The sequence below is a fragment of the Pagrus pagrus genome (assembly GCF_965226575.1).
Source record: "Pagrus pagrus genome assembly, chromosome: 11".
Classification (NCBI taxonomy): Eukaryota; Metazoa; Chordata; class Actinopteri; order Spariformes; family Sparidae; genus Pagrus; species Pagrus pagrus.
Genome location: NC_140195.1, coordinates 17,697,458 through 17,716,376, shown reverse-complemented (window position 1 = coordinate 17,716,376; position 18,919 = coordinate 17,697,458). Strand labels below are relative to the sequence as shown.

At 39.7% G+C, this 18,919-nt stretch overlaps 4 protein-coding genes across 5 annotated transcripts; 2 read left to right on the top strand and 2 right to left on the bottom strand.

Moving 5' to 3' along the window:
• Window positions 1-113: 113 nt before the first annotated feature.
• On the bottom strand, window positions 114-4,689 carry lamtor5 (late endosomal/lysosomal adaptor, MAPK and MTOR activator 5). The gene is made up of 4 exons (XM_084367007.1): window positions 4,539-4,689; window positions 4,385-4,446; window positions 1,865-1,982; window positions 114-488 (listed from the first exon to the last, which is right to left on the bottom strand). The coding sequence occupies exons 1-4, from the start codon at window positions 4,571-4,573 to the stop codon at window positions 428-430; spliced, it is 276 nt and encodes a 91-aa protein (XP_084223133.1). The 5' UTR covers window positions 4,574-4,689; the 3' UTR covers window positions 114-427.
• A 19-nt stretch (window positions 4,690-4,708) lies between these two features.
• prok1 (prokineticin 1) lies at window positions 4,709-9,460 on the top strand. Of its 2 annotated transcripts, XM_084367003.1 has the most exons (4): window positions 4,709-4,748; window positions 5,474-5,536; window positions 8,538-8,663; window positions 9,034-9,460. In XM_084367003.1, exons 2-4 carry the CDS (start codon window positions 5,510-5,512, stop codon window positions 9,151-9,153), a joined length of 273 nt encoding a protein of 90 aa, XP_084223129.1. In that variant the 5' UTR covers window positions 4,709-4,748; window positions 5,474-5,509; the 3' UTR covers window positions 9,154-9,460. The 2 variants fall into 2 exon arrangements, with proteins under 2 accessions (XP_084223129.1, XP_084223128.1); XM_084367002.1 differs by lacking the exons at window positions 4,709-4,748; window positions 5,474-5,536 and adding an exon at window positions 7,341-7,559.
• Window positions 9,461-12,187: 2,727 nt separating this feature from the next.
• LOC311264759 (pepsin A-like) lies at window positions 12,188-15,385 on the top strand (the record flags this gene model as incomplete). Its single annotated transcript, XM_084365858.1, has 9 exons — window positions 12,188-12,246; window positions 12,444-12,585; window positions 12,756-12,873; window positions 13,942-14,060; window positions 14,166-14,362; window positions 14,457-14,573; window positions 14,666-14,810; window positions 15,009-15,107; window positions 15,205-15,385. 9 exons carry the CDS (start codon window positions 12,188-12,190, stop codon window positions 15,340-15,342), a joined length of 1,134 nt encoding a protein of 377 aa, XP_084221984.1. The 3' UTR covers window positions 15,343-15,385.
• A 1,363-nt stretch (window positions 15,386-16,748) lies between these two features.
• LOC311265140 (uncharacterized protein) lies at window positions 16,749-18,256 on the bottom strand. Its single transcript, XM_084366490.1, has 6 exons — window positions 18,200-18,256; window positions 17,788-18,099; window positions 17,441-17,567; window positions 17,235-17,353; window positions 17,087-17,133; window positions 16,749-16,959 (listed from the first exon to the last, which is right to left on the bottom strand). Exons 1-6 carry the CDS (start codon window positions 18,231-18,233, stop codon window positions 16,789-16,791), a joined length of 810 nt encoding a protein of 269 aa, XP_084222616.1. The 5' UTR covers window positions 18,234-18,256; the 3' UTR covers window positions 16,749-16,788.
• Window positions 18,257-18,919: the final 663 nt, after the last annotated feature.

Sequence of the window (18,919 nt, the reverse complement as noted above, 5' to 3'; positions counted from 1 at the left end):
ACCTGTATGTCTGTGAAGAATTTCACACGGCTGCCAAAGAAAGTTAATTGGTTAACCACGAAACACTGAGCAAAGGAGAAAATAATGAATACTTAACGCGGAAGAGGGCAGCGTGAAGTCAAGTTAAAGTTTATTAAAGCTTGTTACTCTGTGCATGACTGCCCTGGATGTAAGTGTATGGAACAAAAAGACACGCACACATCACATGATAGCAATAAAATAAGAGAAAGAAATCACACTCAACATAGTAAAGTTAGCAATCATGTTCTGGTTTAAATATGAGATCTAAATATACGGAAAACACAACAGACGCAAGCAGAAACCGACAGTCTTTCACAGAGTTCATCAGATTGTCAGAGTAAAACTTGTGTGTGTGTTTACATGTACATTTCTTTACAGTAAAACTCCTCAGTGTGTCTTGTTGTCTTCAGGATGCTATCTTGTGAACTGCTACTGTGATGGTCCCGTGAGTCCTCACCAGAATGTTTCTACAGAAAACAAACAAACAAAAAAACAATTCAATTAGACACAATTGTTTTTATGATGAACAATAATCAGACAGACAAATAAGAGGGATTAGTCAACATCTGTGGATCTCTCTCCTTCGGACTGCATTATTACTGTTTCTGGTATTATGACTATAACAGTTATCTTAAGTGTTTCTCATCATCATCAATAAATTCACATTGTGCAAAGTGTAAATGCTGACTCATAGGATTTCTCAACGTCCCACAAATAAGTTGGGTCACTCCACATGCCAAGTCCAACCAAGTCCTGACCAAGTACCCTTGGTCTGCTTTTAAAGACTTATTTTTATGCAAAGGTCTTCTTATAAGGGTGTTTAAGTTTTGAGGTTTATTTTTTCTTTTTAATTACACTTAACTTTATTCTTGCTCTATTTGAATGTACCCACTGCTTTTCTAGCTTTTGATCTTTGGTGTTAATCATCCATTGTTATTAGCTTTATTTGTCTTTAATGACTTTGAATTTTATTATTGTGTTTGTTGTGAAGCACTTTGTAATGCTGGTTTTGATAAGTGCTATACAAATAAACATATTATTATCAGCATTATTATGATTATGAAGATGTTAAGGGCAAATTTCAACCCAATCCAGGCTAAACTTCAAAAATACATAATTTTAATAGAAGTTTTAACATGAATTAATTCAAGGAAATCTAGGAAAAGAAATGGGAAAAGTTCTGGGTGAGTTGGCATGAAATTACTCAGTTTTTTTAAACAAACTTGCTATTTAAAAAGAAGAAATATCGAAAGTCATTGAATGTTGACCTTAAAATCCTCAACTTCAGCACAAACCCAAACTGAAATAACTTGACCTAGTAGTTGATTATGGATTGGATGGATAAATGCCTGTAACGTTTTGTTTTGAAATTCAATATCTGTCCCGGTCATCAAGTCATTGATTTACACCTTGTTGACAGACACTGTAATCTTAGAAACCAGCCTACAAGTCACAACAAGGCAGCAGGCTCATCTACAGAAGACAATCACAATATCGTCTAACATTTTAAATAACTTCTTTCTATCTATCAATAATAATAATAAGTTCTGGTGTGAGTTGAAGTCATTGATATACGTGCAAAAGATGATGTTTTGTCCAGAAGGTGGCAGCACAGCCATGCAAATGAAAATAACCTCCTTTGCCAAGACTTTGAGTCTGAGGTGCAAACAATGAACACTCAATCTTTGATTTTGGATCTCTTTCAACAGTTTGCCCAGGATTTACTGATCTTCTCTGAGTATTAATCAGACCCACTACAGTCAGAACTCTTAAATTCACTGAGAAGGAGAAAAAAGAAGAGTCAGTCAAGCAGAAAAGACAAAAAGCTTGAGGCAGTGCTCACCCTGACTCAGACTCCAGGCAAACAGTCGGGGTGTCTGTCGGGTCTCTGGTGAGAGCTGCAGCTTGTTTGGCCAAAACTGACACAACACCTCCGTGTTCATCAGACAGGGAGCCTCGGCCTGGTGATTGTTAGATAAAAACAGAGTGTTAATGTGCAGCACTGAAGAAAGACAAAAGAAGCACTAATGAAACTTTCTCCTGAGGTAACTGAAGTGCATCCAACCATCTGTTGTATCTACAACCACGAGCTGTGGCTCTCCAAAGTTAAAATCTACATGCTTTTATCATGTAGATCAAGGAGACAGTTGGATTTTATTTTCACTGCAGTCATAACCTGTCAAACATAAATGTGTAGATCTGGATTGAATGAAACAAGCAGCCACGACCCGACAGAAGTTAACAGTGGACTCAGTGGTCTTGGACTCCAGTAAGGTCATTTTTCAATCACATCTCACTGAGGTACACATTCCGGTGGAGGTTTGTTCATACAGTTTTTTGTTTTTAAAAATACAGGTCAACCAGTGAATGATGATGGATTGATTTTTTGTCTTACATCTGGAGCTTCAATAATGAATCAGTTAATCGTCAGCTTTTAAATTAATCGCCAATTATTTTGATAATACATGAATTGGTTTGAGTTATATTTTAAGGAGAACATTTTCCCTGATTTAAGCTTCCTAAATGTGAAAGTTTTCTGGTTTCTTTACTCCTCTATGATAGTACACTGAATATCTTTTGGTTGTGGACAAAACAAAACATTTGACAAGATCGCTTTGTGCTCTTGGAAACACTGATAACCATTTTCTGACATTTTATAGAACAAACAACTAATCAATCAATCGAGAACAAACTCAACATTGATCAACAATAAAAAACATTAATTAGTTGCAGGCCTATTCACATCCAAGCTGCTCTCTGAACTATGTTAAATCCTCCCTTGGGTATATTCAGAACACTGGTGCTGGCACCTGACTTTGTGTGGGGTTCCCAGGATAACGTCCCTTCTCGATACCCACCTTTCCCCCTTTTTTTTTGGTCTTGTGTGTGTGTGTGTTTAAAAAATAAAATAAATACAAAAAACAAAAACAATGATTTACAATTTTCAGTGCTAATTGATAATGTTGTATACTTCCTGCAAATTCAACTTCAGTCATCCTTAACTTTCACATGTCGTTTACGGCTGTCATTTCTCAAACACATTAAATAAGAACTTCACACTCAAGGGGAAAACTAGCCATTATGTGGGGACCACAGTTACTGACTATGAACCAGGCCAACATCAGAGTGGGACAATACACTGCTTTTACAAAAGGGAAGATGTGAAATTTACTGTATGTGATATGTTTTGGTTGGCGCAGTAAAACACAGAAGGAAGAGACAGAGGGAGGACACAACCTATACTCCCGTCTTTGAGGATGTCACAGACTAGACATGCAGAAGAGTTGGATAAATAGCTGATAACATGCTGTGAACAGACAGACAAGAGTGTTTAGATGGCCAGTTAGTGGTTTCTTTTTTTCTTTACACTTCCTGCAAAAATGAGGTGAAATGAGATGTGGGTTTTTTTCTACTTTCAGTTTGACATTTCTGTTGCACAGAAGGTAATTACTGTTAATAGGGGACAGAGAGGTGAATATTTACAATTAGAAACCAGTAAATAGATTGTTTGAACCAGTGTTTTTATGACACGAGGTTAGCGTCAATGAGAAATGACAGCAAGAAACACTAGTTGAGTGGCATCTGTGATACTAACACTGTTATTCAAACATTTGACTGTCTTGGCTCTGATCACAATTTCTTTCTTTCCTTTGACTCATGAGGTACATGTTTGTTATTGGACTACAATGAATAATTGTTTTCATAATCAGATATGTTTTTTTTAATTAATTCATACTTATATTGGTCTCTAAAATGTCACCAAATGATGAAAAATGGTTATCACAAGTGTCCAGAGCCAACGGTGACGTCTAAAATATGCTGTTTTACTCGACAACTGTCCAAAACCCCAAGATGTTCAGTTTACTGTCATAAAAGACTAAGAATACCTGAAAATAGTCACATTAGACAAGATGTATTCACTTTGTTTTTGCCATTTATGCTTAAAAAACTATACTTATTTGTTAAGCAATTAACAAAATAGCTACCAAGCATTTTCAGCTCCTCAATTAATCAACTGTGCTGTTGAGTATAAAATGAGGTGGTGATTAAACTTGATGTTTTAAGAAGATTGTGTTTCATGAAAAAAAAACTATATACAAGTTTTATTAAGTAAATAATCATTGGACAAGTGTTGTTTAAAACACCAATGACAGCATCATCGGTCAGTTATCTGAGTGATTCACATGTAGAAATGAGTCTTTCCTGTCTGAAGCAGGTCTACTTGTTTGCAGTAATGTCATGGGAGCTAACAACAGAGGAAACCCTCACTTCCCCCTCAAGCAAAGGTAAGTTTGGTGTAATTAATTTTGAGAAGCACATTCCTGAAAAACCTCAGATAGACCAAGCAACTCTGTTTTCTTACAGCCCAGGTTGTGTCCCTGTTGATCCGTGCACAGCACCCCGACGACTGCTGGATTTTTCATGCTGCCAACAACAAACAAACAAAGAGCGATAAGTCGTCTTTAACGTCCCGACATTTAAAATACAAACTCAAACTGGGTCCGGTATCAACTTACGTGTCATCTAGATGTTGTTCGAGGGTCGACTCCATCACTAACAACCGTAAATAACTGCAAAATGTAAGTTTTGTGGAGGAAGTTTTGTTTTGTTGTCTGCTTCCTCAGAGCTTCCGGGTGGAGTCAGCTGACTGTCACGTGAACGAAGGGTGCCTGTGAGGACAAACTACACGAAAGGCGGCAAAATAATAAACAACCCCCAAATTGACGGTAAGATTGATATTTGAGCTAAAAAATGAAGACTTTAAAGTGTAGTGCGATCAAATAGATGTATTTATCTATTGTAAGATAGCTATGGTTATTTAAGCGGTGTTTATATGTATATGTGAGGAGATTTCATATTCTGCCATCAGCATTTGATATATAAGCTTAATATAGTGTTGATGCAATTATTATTATTCGTGGCTTCTTCTACGTGGCTGGACTGAAATCATTTTCTAAACTGGATTAGTTATGTGATGAAAGCCTGCCTCTCTATATGTCATCATTCACATGTCACTCTCTTCATCCAGGCCTCAGTGAGAAATTGATTTTGATATTCAGAGTTACATAAATATAAAATTACATTACTTGAGCTATTTTTTTCCCCCTCTGGAATCTTTATTGATAATGTAGCTCCCGCTTTGTTCTCACGCATTGCAGAGGCAGTCACACTCAGATGACTCTCACAAATAAGCTAAAAAAGCTCCAGAGTCACATGCTCCTCAGTCATAACACAGATATTTGGAGACACGTGAAGTTTTTTTTTGGACATTCAGCTTTAGAAACAAGAAGATAAAGATAAATACTTACAGCATTTCTCAACACAATGTGAACTTTACCAGTGTCTAGTCTTTATTGAACATAAAATATAGTATTAATATTATGAGTGTAAACCAGGAGCCTTGTTTCTCGCCTTTTGTTGACAAATTTTATTAATGTGTTTTCTTCAAAAGTTGGCCGGAGGCCACTGCTCGGGCTCACCTCCCTGCATGATTTCTGCTGCCTATCCCAAGACGGTGAGGCTTCAGCGCTCCTGCTGACAGGGCAGAAATGGGTGAATGTAATTATGTGGCCGCTGCATTGGAGGAATCCATCACCTGCGCAGCAGCAGGGTAATGTCCTGCTGACTAACCCATGGGGTATGCTCCCCCTCTTCTCCTCTAATTCCCATCCTTTCCTCTCCTCTTTGCTCACTCATATTTCTCTCCTCGCTGTTTAAATCACAGCTCGGCTGCTTCTGCTGACAAGCTGCTGCCCATCACTGTCGGAGGGTGCACGTAGGCTAACACACGCACAAGGGAAAGTTTATGCATGCATAATGATTTAAAAGGTCCACATGCATGTGATATCTTCTTCTCTTCTCTTCTCTTCTCACACACACATACATGCATCATGGTGCATCACACACACACACACACACACACACACACACACACACACACACAAGGAATCTTTCATCTTGTCTGAAGGGAGGTTGGCATAGAGAGTAGACCCCATTATTTTCTACATATGGCCCCTTTACAACCACAGTAAATCTCCAAATGAGCCGAACCCAAAATAGAGATCGGACTCAGAGTCAGTGTATCATCACCCTGACATGTACTGGAGGACAGCTAATATAATTCAGGGATTTAGCTATTTGTTTTGCAATTTAGCACATAATCAGGTCATTTCATTCATATTCTTTTATCCATTATGTGACGCTGTTTCTTATTAAGAATTTGCAGAGAGGTGAAATGAGCGGGAGTCTTTCCAACCTCGATACAAACTGAACCAAGTTGTTCCTTTACATCTTACATAACATTTAAACCAAACAGATACTTAAAGGGGCTCTGCTGAACTTCTGTGTTGTGCTTGAAGCTGGACATTAGTTTAAGTTAGTGGACTCCATTTCTAAATTAACGTTAGCTACTGTGGCTCTCTGTGAGAGGCTCTGAGAGGAGGCACTTGAGGACGTGCAAAAAGTCACATCCTTTGGACTTCACGAAGAAATCCACAGTCCAGCACAGTTAAACAACTTAAACACATCGTCCACAGGCTTGTATAGGCAACCAAGAGAGACGGGGAAGGTCTAATTTTTCATTTCACGTTACAGTCTGCTCACATATGACCAATACAACAGTGATTTAATGTTAATTGCAACAAATTGTTAAATAGAGTGACTTTAAGATCATATACATCACACTGATTACAGAGTCGTTTATGTGGTAAAGAGGATATTTTAACCTTACAGGCCTTATTCTCTCAGTGTGGATGGACTGGTGATGTCCTAAACACCACAGCTGTCACAGTTCATGGCATTCTGGAACACATCACCCATAATAAAATAAGGAATATCACTTTCCATATAAACGATTCACATGACGCCCAGTCCATGAGTCAGCCGGTGATAATTTGAGTAAACTTGTTATATGGCCTTGATGCTGATTTGTCTTGTCCTGCTGCTCCAGACTGACAAATAACTCTGGATTTCACGGCACCTGTGCCCTTTTTCTCTCATGGAGGTGTCGGATTCATTTCAGCTCATATGAATGTCATCAACTGGCGAGTTCCATACTTTTTGTGTGTTAGCTTGGACCACTTGAGTCATGGAAACACTGTCAGCCTCTGCTTTGAGCAGATGTGCTCAAACCCTGAAGATCTACAGGTAGAGGGGACGACTGTGAGCCTCCATCAGCCGTCATCCGGATGAGTAAGATGACGAAGCTTCTGATGAGAGGGCGTAGAGGGATGTCAGACAAGGGGAAAGAGGGAGGGAGGGAGGGAGGAAGGGAGGGAGTGTTGGGTGGGGGTCTGAGGTGGATAAAGAGAGGGAGAGAGTGCAGCTCCCCCCTCTGAGGAGTTCTGGGAACCTTTATGAGTGACTGGAGAGCCGGGGATCCAGTGCGAGGTGATAGAGAGAGTGTTAACAGCTGTTGTCCAGTGTTGAGGGTGTTGTGAGAGTCCAGTTCTCCTGTTGCTGTCATGGGCTTCAGGGCGGTGCTGCTGTCTTTGCTGCTGGTGTCTCTGAGCCTGTCCAGAGGAGCCGTCATCACCGGGGTGAGTGAGACGAATCTGGAAAAGTCATCTTCTGTATATTTTATCTGTTAATTAGATTCATGTTTTATACGTTTTTAGGAGAGTTTACTGATTACTGTAAATTATGAATTACTCTTTTGAGTAATGTCTCATTTAAAATAACATTTTAGATTGTTATTATCCAGTTTTTGTGTGATTGTGCATTGAGTCACTCATTGATTTTACACATTACATGGCTGCACTTAACAGTTATTTTCATTATCACTTAATCCATCAGGGTTTTCTTTTGATTACTTAATGAATCATTTAGCCTGTTACATGTAAAATGGTGACAATTGCCCATCACAAGGTGACGATAGGTTGTTTTTGTCCGACAAAAAAAGTCCAAACCCCCAGATATTGAATTGACAACAATATAAGACATAGAAAAGCACCAAATCCTCCCATTTGAGAAGCAGAAGCCAGTAAATGTTGGTCATTTTTGCTTGATAAATGACTTATTTTCTTTTGATGAATTAATTGACCAGTTATTTCAACACAAATTGTGTCTATGCATTGTGAAATGTGCTGAACTTGCAGTCAATCCTTTACATATACTTTGTTTTAAGTACTACCAGCCCTTGACTCTTGATTTTTTGGTCCAATGTTCAAACGATAAATGTGCGCATAAAAAAAGCTATATATGCAAACAGCACAGTCCAATTTTCAGGATAATTGTCTTAAATTTGATTACACGTGAGTGACAGGAGACCACATCCTCCTCCGCTTCAAGTCGGCTGGAAAAACGAGAGGAAATTATCTCAGTCCTCTGATTGATATTCATTTGTAAATGGATTAGGGAGATGACGGGCAACGGACGACATGTCTCTGACTGTAAGAACATGAGAGGACGTCTCTATTAACACAGAATAGAGCAAAACTAATTCACTGGCATCAAAAGAACTCCCCTCGTCTGACCTTCTGCCTCTTTTATTCTTTTAATGTGTGTATCTCCTGCAGGCCTGTGAAAGAGACATGCAGTGTGGGTTTGATTTTTGCTGTGCCGTCAGTCTGTGGCTGAGGGGTCTGAGGATGTGCGTCCCGAGAGGTGTGGAAGGGGATGAGTGCCATCCCTTTAGTCACAAGGTGGGGAGAAATGTGAAGTCACTAATCTGCCTGCATCACAGTCTCATACTCGCCCACACTTGTTCTCAGCGTTAGTGGAAACTCAGATGATATCAAGTGCTGGCAGGTTGGCTGAAGCTTTAGAAAAGCTGCTGATAAATGCAGGAGCTATTGATCTCCTCTCCGGAGCGAAGCGTCCAATCAGAGCCATACATCACTTTGATCAAATGGCAACAATTAGTTGTTCTAACACCACATCCATCTAATTCAGAGTTTTAAAGAGCAGCTTTTTAAAAAGACCTGCAGCTCCACTTGTCAGCCGATGAAGGATTTAAACTGTCAGATTATCACCTCCTCCTCCTCCTCCTCCTCCTCTTTTTCCCACTTTCAGGTGCCCTATCCAGGCAAAAGGCAACATCACACCTGCCCCTGTCTGCCCCACTTGGTGTGCACCAGGTACGATGAGAGCAGGTACAGATGTACTGAGGACTTCAAAAACATGGACTTTTAAAACATGCAGATGAAGAGGAGCGTGACAGAAACAGCATTTCGGAGTGAAGATCAGAAACTTATTTTATCTTCACTGACTGTATTCTTCATTTGTATTCTCTATGCACTATAATACATAGTTTTGATTCAATTAATCCACATATCAAGGACAGAAAAGAACAGAGACTCGGTAGACATCAGACACTTTTTACTTCTTAAAAAACAAATGTGTTGTTTGTGATTGTTTTGTTTTCCTGCTCATTTTATGTTAATTTATCAAGAGAAATGTATAAATATATTATTGTCAATAAAAATGGAATAACAACATTGTCATGCCCTTTTTCCATGAGCAGTTTATGTTGCTTGATTAAACATAATGTGTTTTATGGGACGGAGGTGTCAGGTGGTTTTAATCACAGTCTGATTAAGATGAAGGTCATGATCAGAGAAAACTCTTGACTTTGCTGACTTACTGAACTGAACTAAACTGAAAGCATTTGACTCGTGCCAAACTACTGCAGATGTCAATTAAAGGGCAATTCCACCAGAACAACACAAGATTTAGGGGTTTTTTCTGTGCACAAGATGGTTAGAAGCAAGGCAATATGAATCACATTATTATCATTGACAGTAGTAGTGGTACAAGCAGCAGTATAAGTATTATTAACAATGAAAAAGGTTATTTTGATAGAAACAAACAGATTTAGATACTAAACAATGGATCAACAGAGAGTTTTCAGCTGTAGAATTCATCACAGTACAGATGTTTTCACAGTAAATGTACTTGAAGTAATTGAATGTGCTTTTTACTTTATTACACTGACAGCTGTGGTTACCAGTTACTTTGCAGTTTGCAGATCAAGTTACCGTGCAAGAAATTAAAGGAACAGTTCGCCTGTTTTGTCTTTCGACTCTCTCTCTTTCCTCCAACACAGTAGTTCTTTGCCTGTTTTCTTCTCCACCAGTTCTTTAATGTTTTGTTTTTTTTCAAGTCTTGTCAAGGCAGTTTTAGTTTCATGAGCGGCTTCTTTGTGTTCCTGTCTTAACGTGTGTAGTTCTGCCAGAACTGCAGCATGCTGCTCATAATGCTCCTCAGCTGACGTGTCCATTGTTTCATTTGTTTCTTTTCTGTCGCTCTCTCCTTTTTTCCCTGCGCCTCTTGACATTGTCTTCACTTTAGGGCAGTGTTGACTTCATTCTTTTTGTTACTGTTTTAAATGAATATGCAAGTTTTGTCAGGGGTTTTCAGGGAGCAGTCGTTCTCATGCTGCCACCATCAGCAAGACACCAAAGAAAGTCCTCCGAAAACGTTCACCCAAAAATGAAAATACAGTCATTATCTACTCAACCCCATGTAAATGGAAAGTCAGGTGAAGTTTTGTAGTCCACAAAACATTTCTGAAACTTCACAGCAAAACAGTGTTGCAGCGTTCTCCTAAACAATAAAAAAAACAAAATAAACAACAACATTAAATTGCTCTATACAGCTTGTCCGGCATAATCCAAGTTTCCGGAAGCTGTGAGAACCCAAATTGAGTTGAAAGATGTTGTTTGCACCCTTTTTTAAACTGAAATTTTCACTGTCATGAAGTGGGTGCACGAGCTCAGCTGCACATCGAGGGTGTAAATTATGTCCTATTCAAATCAATTTTGGATCTCAGCGGCTTCCAGAGACTTGGATCACACCAGACGAGCCCTACGGAGTGATTTTACAGTTTTTTTTTCATTGTTTTTTCACGTTTTAAAACAAGTCACCATCAACTTCAGTTGTTTAGCAGAATGCTGCAACACTCTTTTGCTGTAAAACTCCAGAAATGTCACGTTGACTGCGAAACTGACAAACCTATCCTTTATTTCGGCCAACGAAATTAGCTTGACCTCAACCAGCTGCAACAAAAAAGCTACTAATATATTAATATATTATAATAGTTGAAAAATATGACAATTAAAACACTGGCAAGGGGCATTTTTCTGCTTTAGGGGTACTCTGTGTACTATATCTACTGCCACTTAAGTCACATTTATGTATTTTTTACATTTATGAATCATAATACTTTTCCCACCTCTGTGCTTTGATAAATGTTACTTTCACTATTTTATGGAATAAATATATTGCAAAAGCCAAAAGTTATGAAAGCAGTTCTGAGTGGGATTTCAAATTAAATGAATTATAAAATGCAAACTCTGTCAGTATGGCATAAAAACAACTTGTTAATCAAAGTCAAACCACAGTATATGTACTTAAAGTTCGCCAAGAATTTTGACATTGTTTGTTAACACTTCAAGTCAATAACCTGAAGTCTTTGTTTTGTGTATTATTGTTATCAGATAACCCTGCCCACGTAACCTCAGTTCACACCCTTGAAACACGTGGAAAGTTTCCATATCAGTGTTAAACAGAAGTTTTGAACAGCAAATCACCTGACCTACACACGGTTCACATTGTATCACACTGTAAACACTTATCCTGCACTTATATATTCAAATGATCAGTTAGATAATAAAAGTCAAAGAATTTTTTTGCTGAACTGTTTTCCACATTAAGGAAAATACATCAACAATGCTGAGATCATCATTAGCAATGTCACACTACTTTTGCATGTAAAGTTTCTCTTCAGCAAAATTGTAGAAATAAAAAAAACCACAAAGATTTACATTTTTTTTATCAATGTATATGACGTGAGCAGCTTCTATTCATTAAGATTATTTGAACTGTATACAATCAACACACGCACTTACAAAATATCGGTTAATTTGAAATGAAAACTTTAAACTTGAACTTTAAAAAGCAAACTTTGTTTCACAGTACAATGTTGCCACAAAATAGTTTAATAATTCCAGTAAAACTCTTCATTGTTCAATCGTTTAATGGAGTATTTGCTTCTAGATAAGAGGCAATTTATCACCATATTGCAGATTTCTTATCTCCAGCTGAATCATGATATCAAGTTATGTAGAAGGGCATTTCGGAGTCACAACCTTGATATGTTGTATATAAGGGCTGGGCTCTGCTACTGAAACTTCACTCCTCTGAGTCCAACAGTAAAGTGACCGACATGATGAAGTGGCTCGTTGTCCTTTCAGCCCTTGTGGCTTTCTCCGAGTGCCTCCACAGGTAAGTCTCACCTGGCTGGTTGAAAAGAACCTGTCCCTCCATTTCTTTGACACTTCATGCCTCAATAGGCAAAATTATTGGAAGATCAACATCTAAAGACCGTCTTTCTTAGAGCTTACTCTCTGATTCATCCAGCTATAAAATGGTGGACATCTGTGCATTTTTGCTGATTCTTTATTCACCTTCTCTGTGTGTAGGATGCCCCTGATCAAGGGAAAGACTGCCAGGCAGACCCTGCAGGAGCAGGGAAAGTGGGAGGAGTTCAGGAAGCAGCACCCATACAACCCAATGGCCAAGTTCGCCCAGTATGGAACTGAGTCCATGACCAACGATGCTGACGTAAGTCCAGACCAGTCACCATCTTATTGTTTGCAGCCTCTGGTTGAATAGCATACGTATGTATAGAGTTGTGTGTCTCTTAATGCACTAAAAGCAGGTATTTATAGCACATATTTTGTGCTTTGAATCAAGTTGTTAATCTCTTTGGTTGTCCTCTTGCGTCCCTCTAGCTGTCCTACTATGGTGTGGTCTCCATTGGTACTCCTCCTCAGTCCTTCAGCGTCATCTTTGACACTGGCTCCTCCAACCTGTGGATCCCTTCAGTCTACTGCAACAGCCAGGCCTGCCGTGAGTGTTACTGAGACTACTAACCCGGGCTGTTATTCAGTCAGTTGTACTCTCTCTGGGGGGTAAAAAGCTTCAAACATTTGGATAGTGTTTTCCACAGTGGTTGAAAGTAACTAACTGTATTTGTTAAATTACTGCATACAAATATAATATTGAAGCACTTGCATTTTGAATGAATATTTCCATTTTATGCAACTTTAGTCTTCTTTGTACTCCGCTACAGTTATTTGACAACTGTTGTTACTTGTCACTGTGCAGAGTCATATTTTACAAACAAGATATACAATTATCATATAAAATAAAATGCATAGATTATCATGGATTAAATTACCTAACTGTGTAAACTAAAGTTGTAACTGGTTCAATTCATAGTAATGCATCATTAGTAGAACTCAGCAGTATAATAGCACTTTTAGCTTTGATACTTAAGTAAATTTAGCACCTCATAGGTCTGTGCCTCTACTTTATTAAACTTTGATTTCAGGATTTTAACTTGTAATACAGTGTTTATTGGGTTGTTGTGTTGCTCATTGTACAACTAAAAGATCCAAATACTTATTTAGCAAATACTACAGTAATTAGCAAGCAGTGATAAGAGTTTATTAAAGCAACATTATGTAAAAAATTGCATTTTGTGCGATTTGGCGCCCCCTACAGTTTCTGAGTGCAGCACCACTGTCGTTAATACAAATCCCAGGTCTGTAACAGTTTGTCAGACGTAATGTAGGTGCTCACTACAAACAAAACTTATTACATTAAAACAATGTTACATGTTGAAAACTTGTATCTTGAAGTAAACATGTATGTAACGTTGTGATGCTACCCTCTAACTGAAGTTACATAGTGCAGACACAAGTGATAGGAGTGGCTGAGACGGAGACACCATTTAACTTAGTACAGAAACTGTACCATGAAAATGATTTTGAAGCTGTTTTTTTAAGATAAAAAGTCTCATAATGTTGCTTTAAGTATATGCAGTGGTACAACACTCAGTTAATGCAGTTACTCCATGACAAAAGATGTTCCACGTTTTGTGGCATATTCCTGAAAATGCACATTTCTCTGCAGAGAACCACAAGAAATTCAACCCTCAGCAGTCCTCCACCTTCAAGTGGGGCGACCAGTCTCTGTCCATCCAGTATGGCACTGGCAGCATGACCGGATATCTGGCCAGCGACACTGTTGAGGTAGCTCAAAACCCCTGGAACAACATGCATAGTCTATTTAGACTTCAAACATGCATGTCCCCGTGCTCTGTTGAACTGTGACTGACAGCTGTCTCGTGTGTGCAGGTGGGCGGCATCTCTGTGGCCAACCAGGTGTTTGGAATCAGCCAGACCGAGGCTGCTTTCATGGCTTCCATGGCTGCTGATGGCATCCTGGGATTGGCCTTCCAGTCCATTGCCTCTGACAACGTCGTGCCTGTCTTCGACAACATGATCAAGCAGGGTCTGGTGTCTCAGCCAATGTTCTCCGTCTACCTGAGCGGGTACTGAAATAGGATGGAGATCTGTGGGATGAGTGCTTGTCTGTCATTTTACTTTGAATTCACACCAGACATTTGTTTTTTTACTCTATAACAGCAACAGTGAGCAGGGCAGCGAGGTGGTCTTCGGTGGCACCGACAGCAACCACTACACTGGACAAATCACCTGGATCCCCCTGTCCTCTGCCACCTACTGGCAGATCAGCATGGACAGGTAAAAAAACAAAAGACACAAAATGAGCCCAAAACATTGCACAAAGCTTCCTAGCTCAACTGCAATCCACTCTCTGTTGTTCCTCCTCACAGCGTTACCATCAATGGACAGACCGTGGCCTGCTCTGGTGGCTGCCAGGCCATCATTGACACTGGCACCTCCCTGATCGTTGGTCCAACCAATGACATCAACAACATGAACTCCTGGGTTGGAGCCTCAACCAACCAGTACGGAGAGGTGAGTCATACCATCACACCATACCATGTGAAGTAGATTTTCCCCCATTTTCTGAACTCAGAGTAAACAGACTTTAATGCTCTGACGTCAAAACTCTCAAATGAAAATAATTAAGCAGGACTTGGTTACTTGCTTTAGCTGGAAACCTGTAGAACACCAATAAATACATCTCCTCTGTGCGTAATGTTCTTCTCACAGGCTACAGTGAACTGCCAGAACGTCCAGAGCATGCCTGATGTCACCTTCACTCTCAATGGACACGCCTTCACTGTCCCTGCATCTGCCTACGTCTCTCAGGTCAGCTGGATCCCTGACAACCACTGAAACAGAAAAGCTTTCAACACTATAATGAAGTTTGGGGGAAGTAACTCTGTTGTCTCTTGTCTCTCCTCAGAGCTACTACGGTTGCAGCGTCGGCTTTGGCCAGGGTGGCTCTCAGCAGCTCTGGATCTTGGGCGATGTCTTCATCAGGGAGTACTACGCCGTCTTTAACGCCCAGTCTCAGAACATTGGTCTGGCCAAGTCTGCGTAAGCAAATAAGGCACTTGATGGATAATCTAGAAGTGTGTATTTCCCTGCGGGGGCTTGTCTGATTGAAGATTTAATGTAAAAAGAAATGGTGCAAATAGAAGATTGTGGAAAGCATACACATGACTGTGTTGTAGCTGCCTTTTCAATAAACTGATTACAGCAACTCGAAACATTCTGCATGTGTTTTGTGTGTGTGTCAGTCTGACTGTGGTGACTACAATGGAGATCATATATCTTAAGTGAGTTTTGTGTTACAGTGCTGCGCTGAAATGTCACAGGAATAAGAATCTGTCCCGTCTCTTTATTCATTTGCTCTTAAGAGAAACTTGACCTTTAAGAGACGATACAAAGAGGAATCGCCAACAGCTTTTTTGTGTAAAGGGAAGAACAGGGCCAGGAATAGAATATCGAACGGCTCTCAGAATAGCGGAGGGCCAGGTTTCCTCTGAGGCTGTAATCGAGATGAAACTGATAAGGAAAAACATTGATATGACAAAAGATAACCTGATGACACGATCTGACAACATCGCTGCTCTCTCAGCCTGTGAATAGGAGCACAGTGTTCAGAGGAAACCACATGGAAACAAATGTTTTGTCTTGTCAAATGTTTTTTTTACCACACAATTCATTTCTTTAATTACATCATCACTTCATTTTCACAAACCACACACATTTTATACACTTAAAGGTATTAAAATGTATTTAATATTGCACTTCCATAAAGCCATGACAGACAAAAGAACAGTTTAAACCAGCAGAGGGCAAGATATCACGATTTTTAATCCAATATAGAGGTCAAGCTCCAAAAATGCTGGATCCTTCATTTCCCATGATGCAACCAAATGCCTCTTTTTGTTACTTCCTCCCTGCCTTGTAAATGTCTTAAAGGAGATCTATTATGCTTTTTTTTGTTTTCTCCCCTTCCTTCAGTGTGTTATAAAGGTTCTTGAGATGTAAAAATCTTTAAAGTTAAAAAGGTCAAATCTGCACCAATGGGAGCTCCTCTGTCCCACAGAAAACACTGCTCCTGAAACGTTCCATCAGTAGTCCCGCCTTTAATTGTGTGACTTTGTGACATCATACTATGTCATCATGTCACACATTTGCATAACTTATGCCTAGCGGCTAGTTTGGCACATACGGATTGATTTAGCACAGCTGCTCTGTTGATGTAAGTGGCGCTGGCTCAGGCTTGTGTGAGCTGACCAATCGGGAGGAGACTGGGTATTCAGGAGGGATGACCTTAAAGAGACAGGAGCCAAAATAGAGCCTTTTTAGACAGAGCGCTAATAACCCAAAATAAAATTATGAACCTGAAAATGAGCAAAATATGTCTCCTTTAAAAACTGGCAACCAGTACTTGCCATTCCATTCCTTTAAAAACAAGCAAAGAACAAAGAAAATCTGTCCCATTAAAATCAGACACTGACTAAACTTTCGCATGAATTCACTGGTGGATTGCCAGTGTGGAGTACTCCACCACCCCATCACCCTCTGCTCTCCAGGTGGAGTCAGCGGCTCCCACTTGGGTTGTGTGCGTCCTCAGGTTTGCATATACCTCCATCGGCCTCTGGTGGGCTCTGAAGTCCACTGTGGTGTAGACTATGCCACTCGTGTCCTGTGGGAGACAAACATTTTCAGGAGACAGTGTCGTAGAGGAAGTCTGGGGCACAAACATTCAATCTGCTATTAAAAACAACTGACGATGAATCATAGAGGCGACATGTTCCCTGTTTAGCACTTACCGGGGCCTCTTGTTTCACTGACTCACATGGAGTTTCTCCATATTTGTCTGCAAAGAAAAACAATATCAGTTCAGTCTGATTGACCCATTCCAAAGAAAATGCACAATATTTTTTACATGCAAATCATCAATCTAAGGAAACTACTTACCTGACTGTTTACGTTTGGGCTTGACTCTGCAGAAAACTACACCAATAATGGAAGTGATCAAAATCATTGCTGTAAAGGACACAATGACAGCAAGTGACAGACCAAAACTCCAGGGAACTCTGGGAAGGAAGAAAATACACTGCATTCAGATCATCCATTATTCAGCAAGGGAGCAGCAGAAGATGAGCAGTCTGCAGAGTGAATACCTGAGGCTGTCACTCTGGTCCTCTGCCAGAGCAGCCCCAGTGGAGTCTAGGAGTGTTATGGAGGTGTTGGGAGCTTCGATGGTTGTTGTCACCGCAGGCTGAGACTGGCTATGGTGACCGGAAACCTCTGTAAAATGCAAGAATATCAAATAAGCTTCCAGAGTTTCAGGCTATAATTAACCTTTACAATTGTTTTTCATGCTTAAGAAAGCAAACTTAAATTTCCTTTTGCAAGAAAACATTTATCTTATGAAGCTGTAATAATCCAGGCTTGGCCTGAGCGTTAGAGGCTATCGCACAATACACATTAATAACATCACATGAGAGAAGATTATAAGACTGCTTACCAGAAACCTCCACGTAGTAATCACTGTAGACACGGTTCTGAGTTCCCAGCACAAAACATCTGTAATAGCCTCCGTCCTCAAACCGTACATTCGATATTTTAAATTCTATCCAGCCATCACTCTCGGTTATCGTAACTCTGCCTTTCAGTAAATCACAGACGTATCCTGTGCTGTCCAGCAGATTATAACATCCTGCTGGATAGAGTTTACAGCAGGACTTGTTGTAAGTATTGTAAAATGAAGGGAAGGCGAGTCTCAGCACAACGTGTTCGAACTCCTCAATCCTCTGCTGCCCCCTCAGATGAGGGATATCTGGAAAACAAATATTAATTAGTTATAACAGGCACTGGAGAACAGAAAATTATCAAATTTGCCTTTGTGTAAAATAAATAAATAAATAAATTCATCATACCTAATAAAAGTAGGAAGACAAATGAAATCTTCATCTTCAGTGTAATGCTCAGTGACACTCAGCACTTTTGATGGTTTTCCAGTCTTTTTAGAGGATCTGAAGCCCCTCCTTGGTGAAGAAAAGAGGAAGTACATCAGCTGGAGGGAACAGACAGATGCGTTCCACGCGAGGCTGTCGTCTCTCTGAGGATTGTTGTGGCACACTATGGATTTGTTTCATTTTTAACTTCTTTTTTTTTTTTTAACCGAATGTTAACTGTTTCCATAAAATTGCAGACACACATGGGGTGGACACAGGAGCAGGAACACCTGTGATATAACCGACAACTTTCGAAACTAATGATGATGACAGTCAGAAGGTTGTTGATCATTTTTGAGGCCGTAGGTTGTGGCATGTTTGTGTTGGATTACATTACATTTCTCAAGAGTGGCTGTCATTGCATCCTTCCCTATAAAAGGAGTGTTGACACATGCTGGAACTGCCTTCAGTACATTGTGGTGCAATGTAACCACAAATTACAGCCTCACAACGAGTTGCATCAACTCATTTCTGACTGAATGTGCGAGCAAAGTGATTGTTTTGTAATAGATCATATTCACATGGTGGTCATTCTCCTCTGACGTCACGCTCACGGTGGGAAGCTCAAATGTTGGGATAATGTGATATAAACATAATGAATCTGACAAATTGTAAACAATATAAATGAAACATGGTATAAAT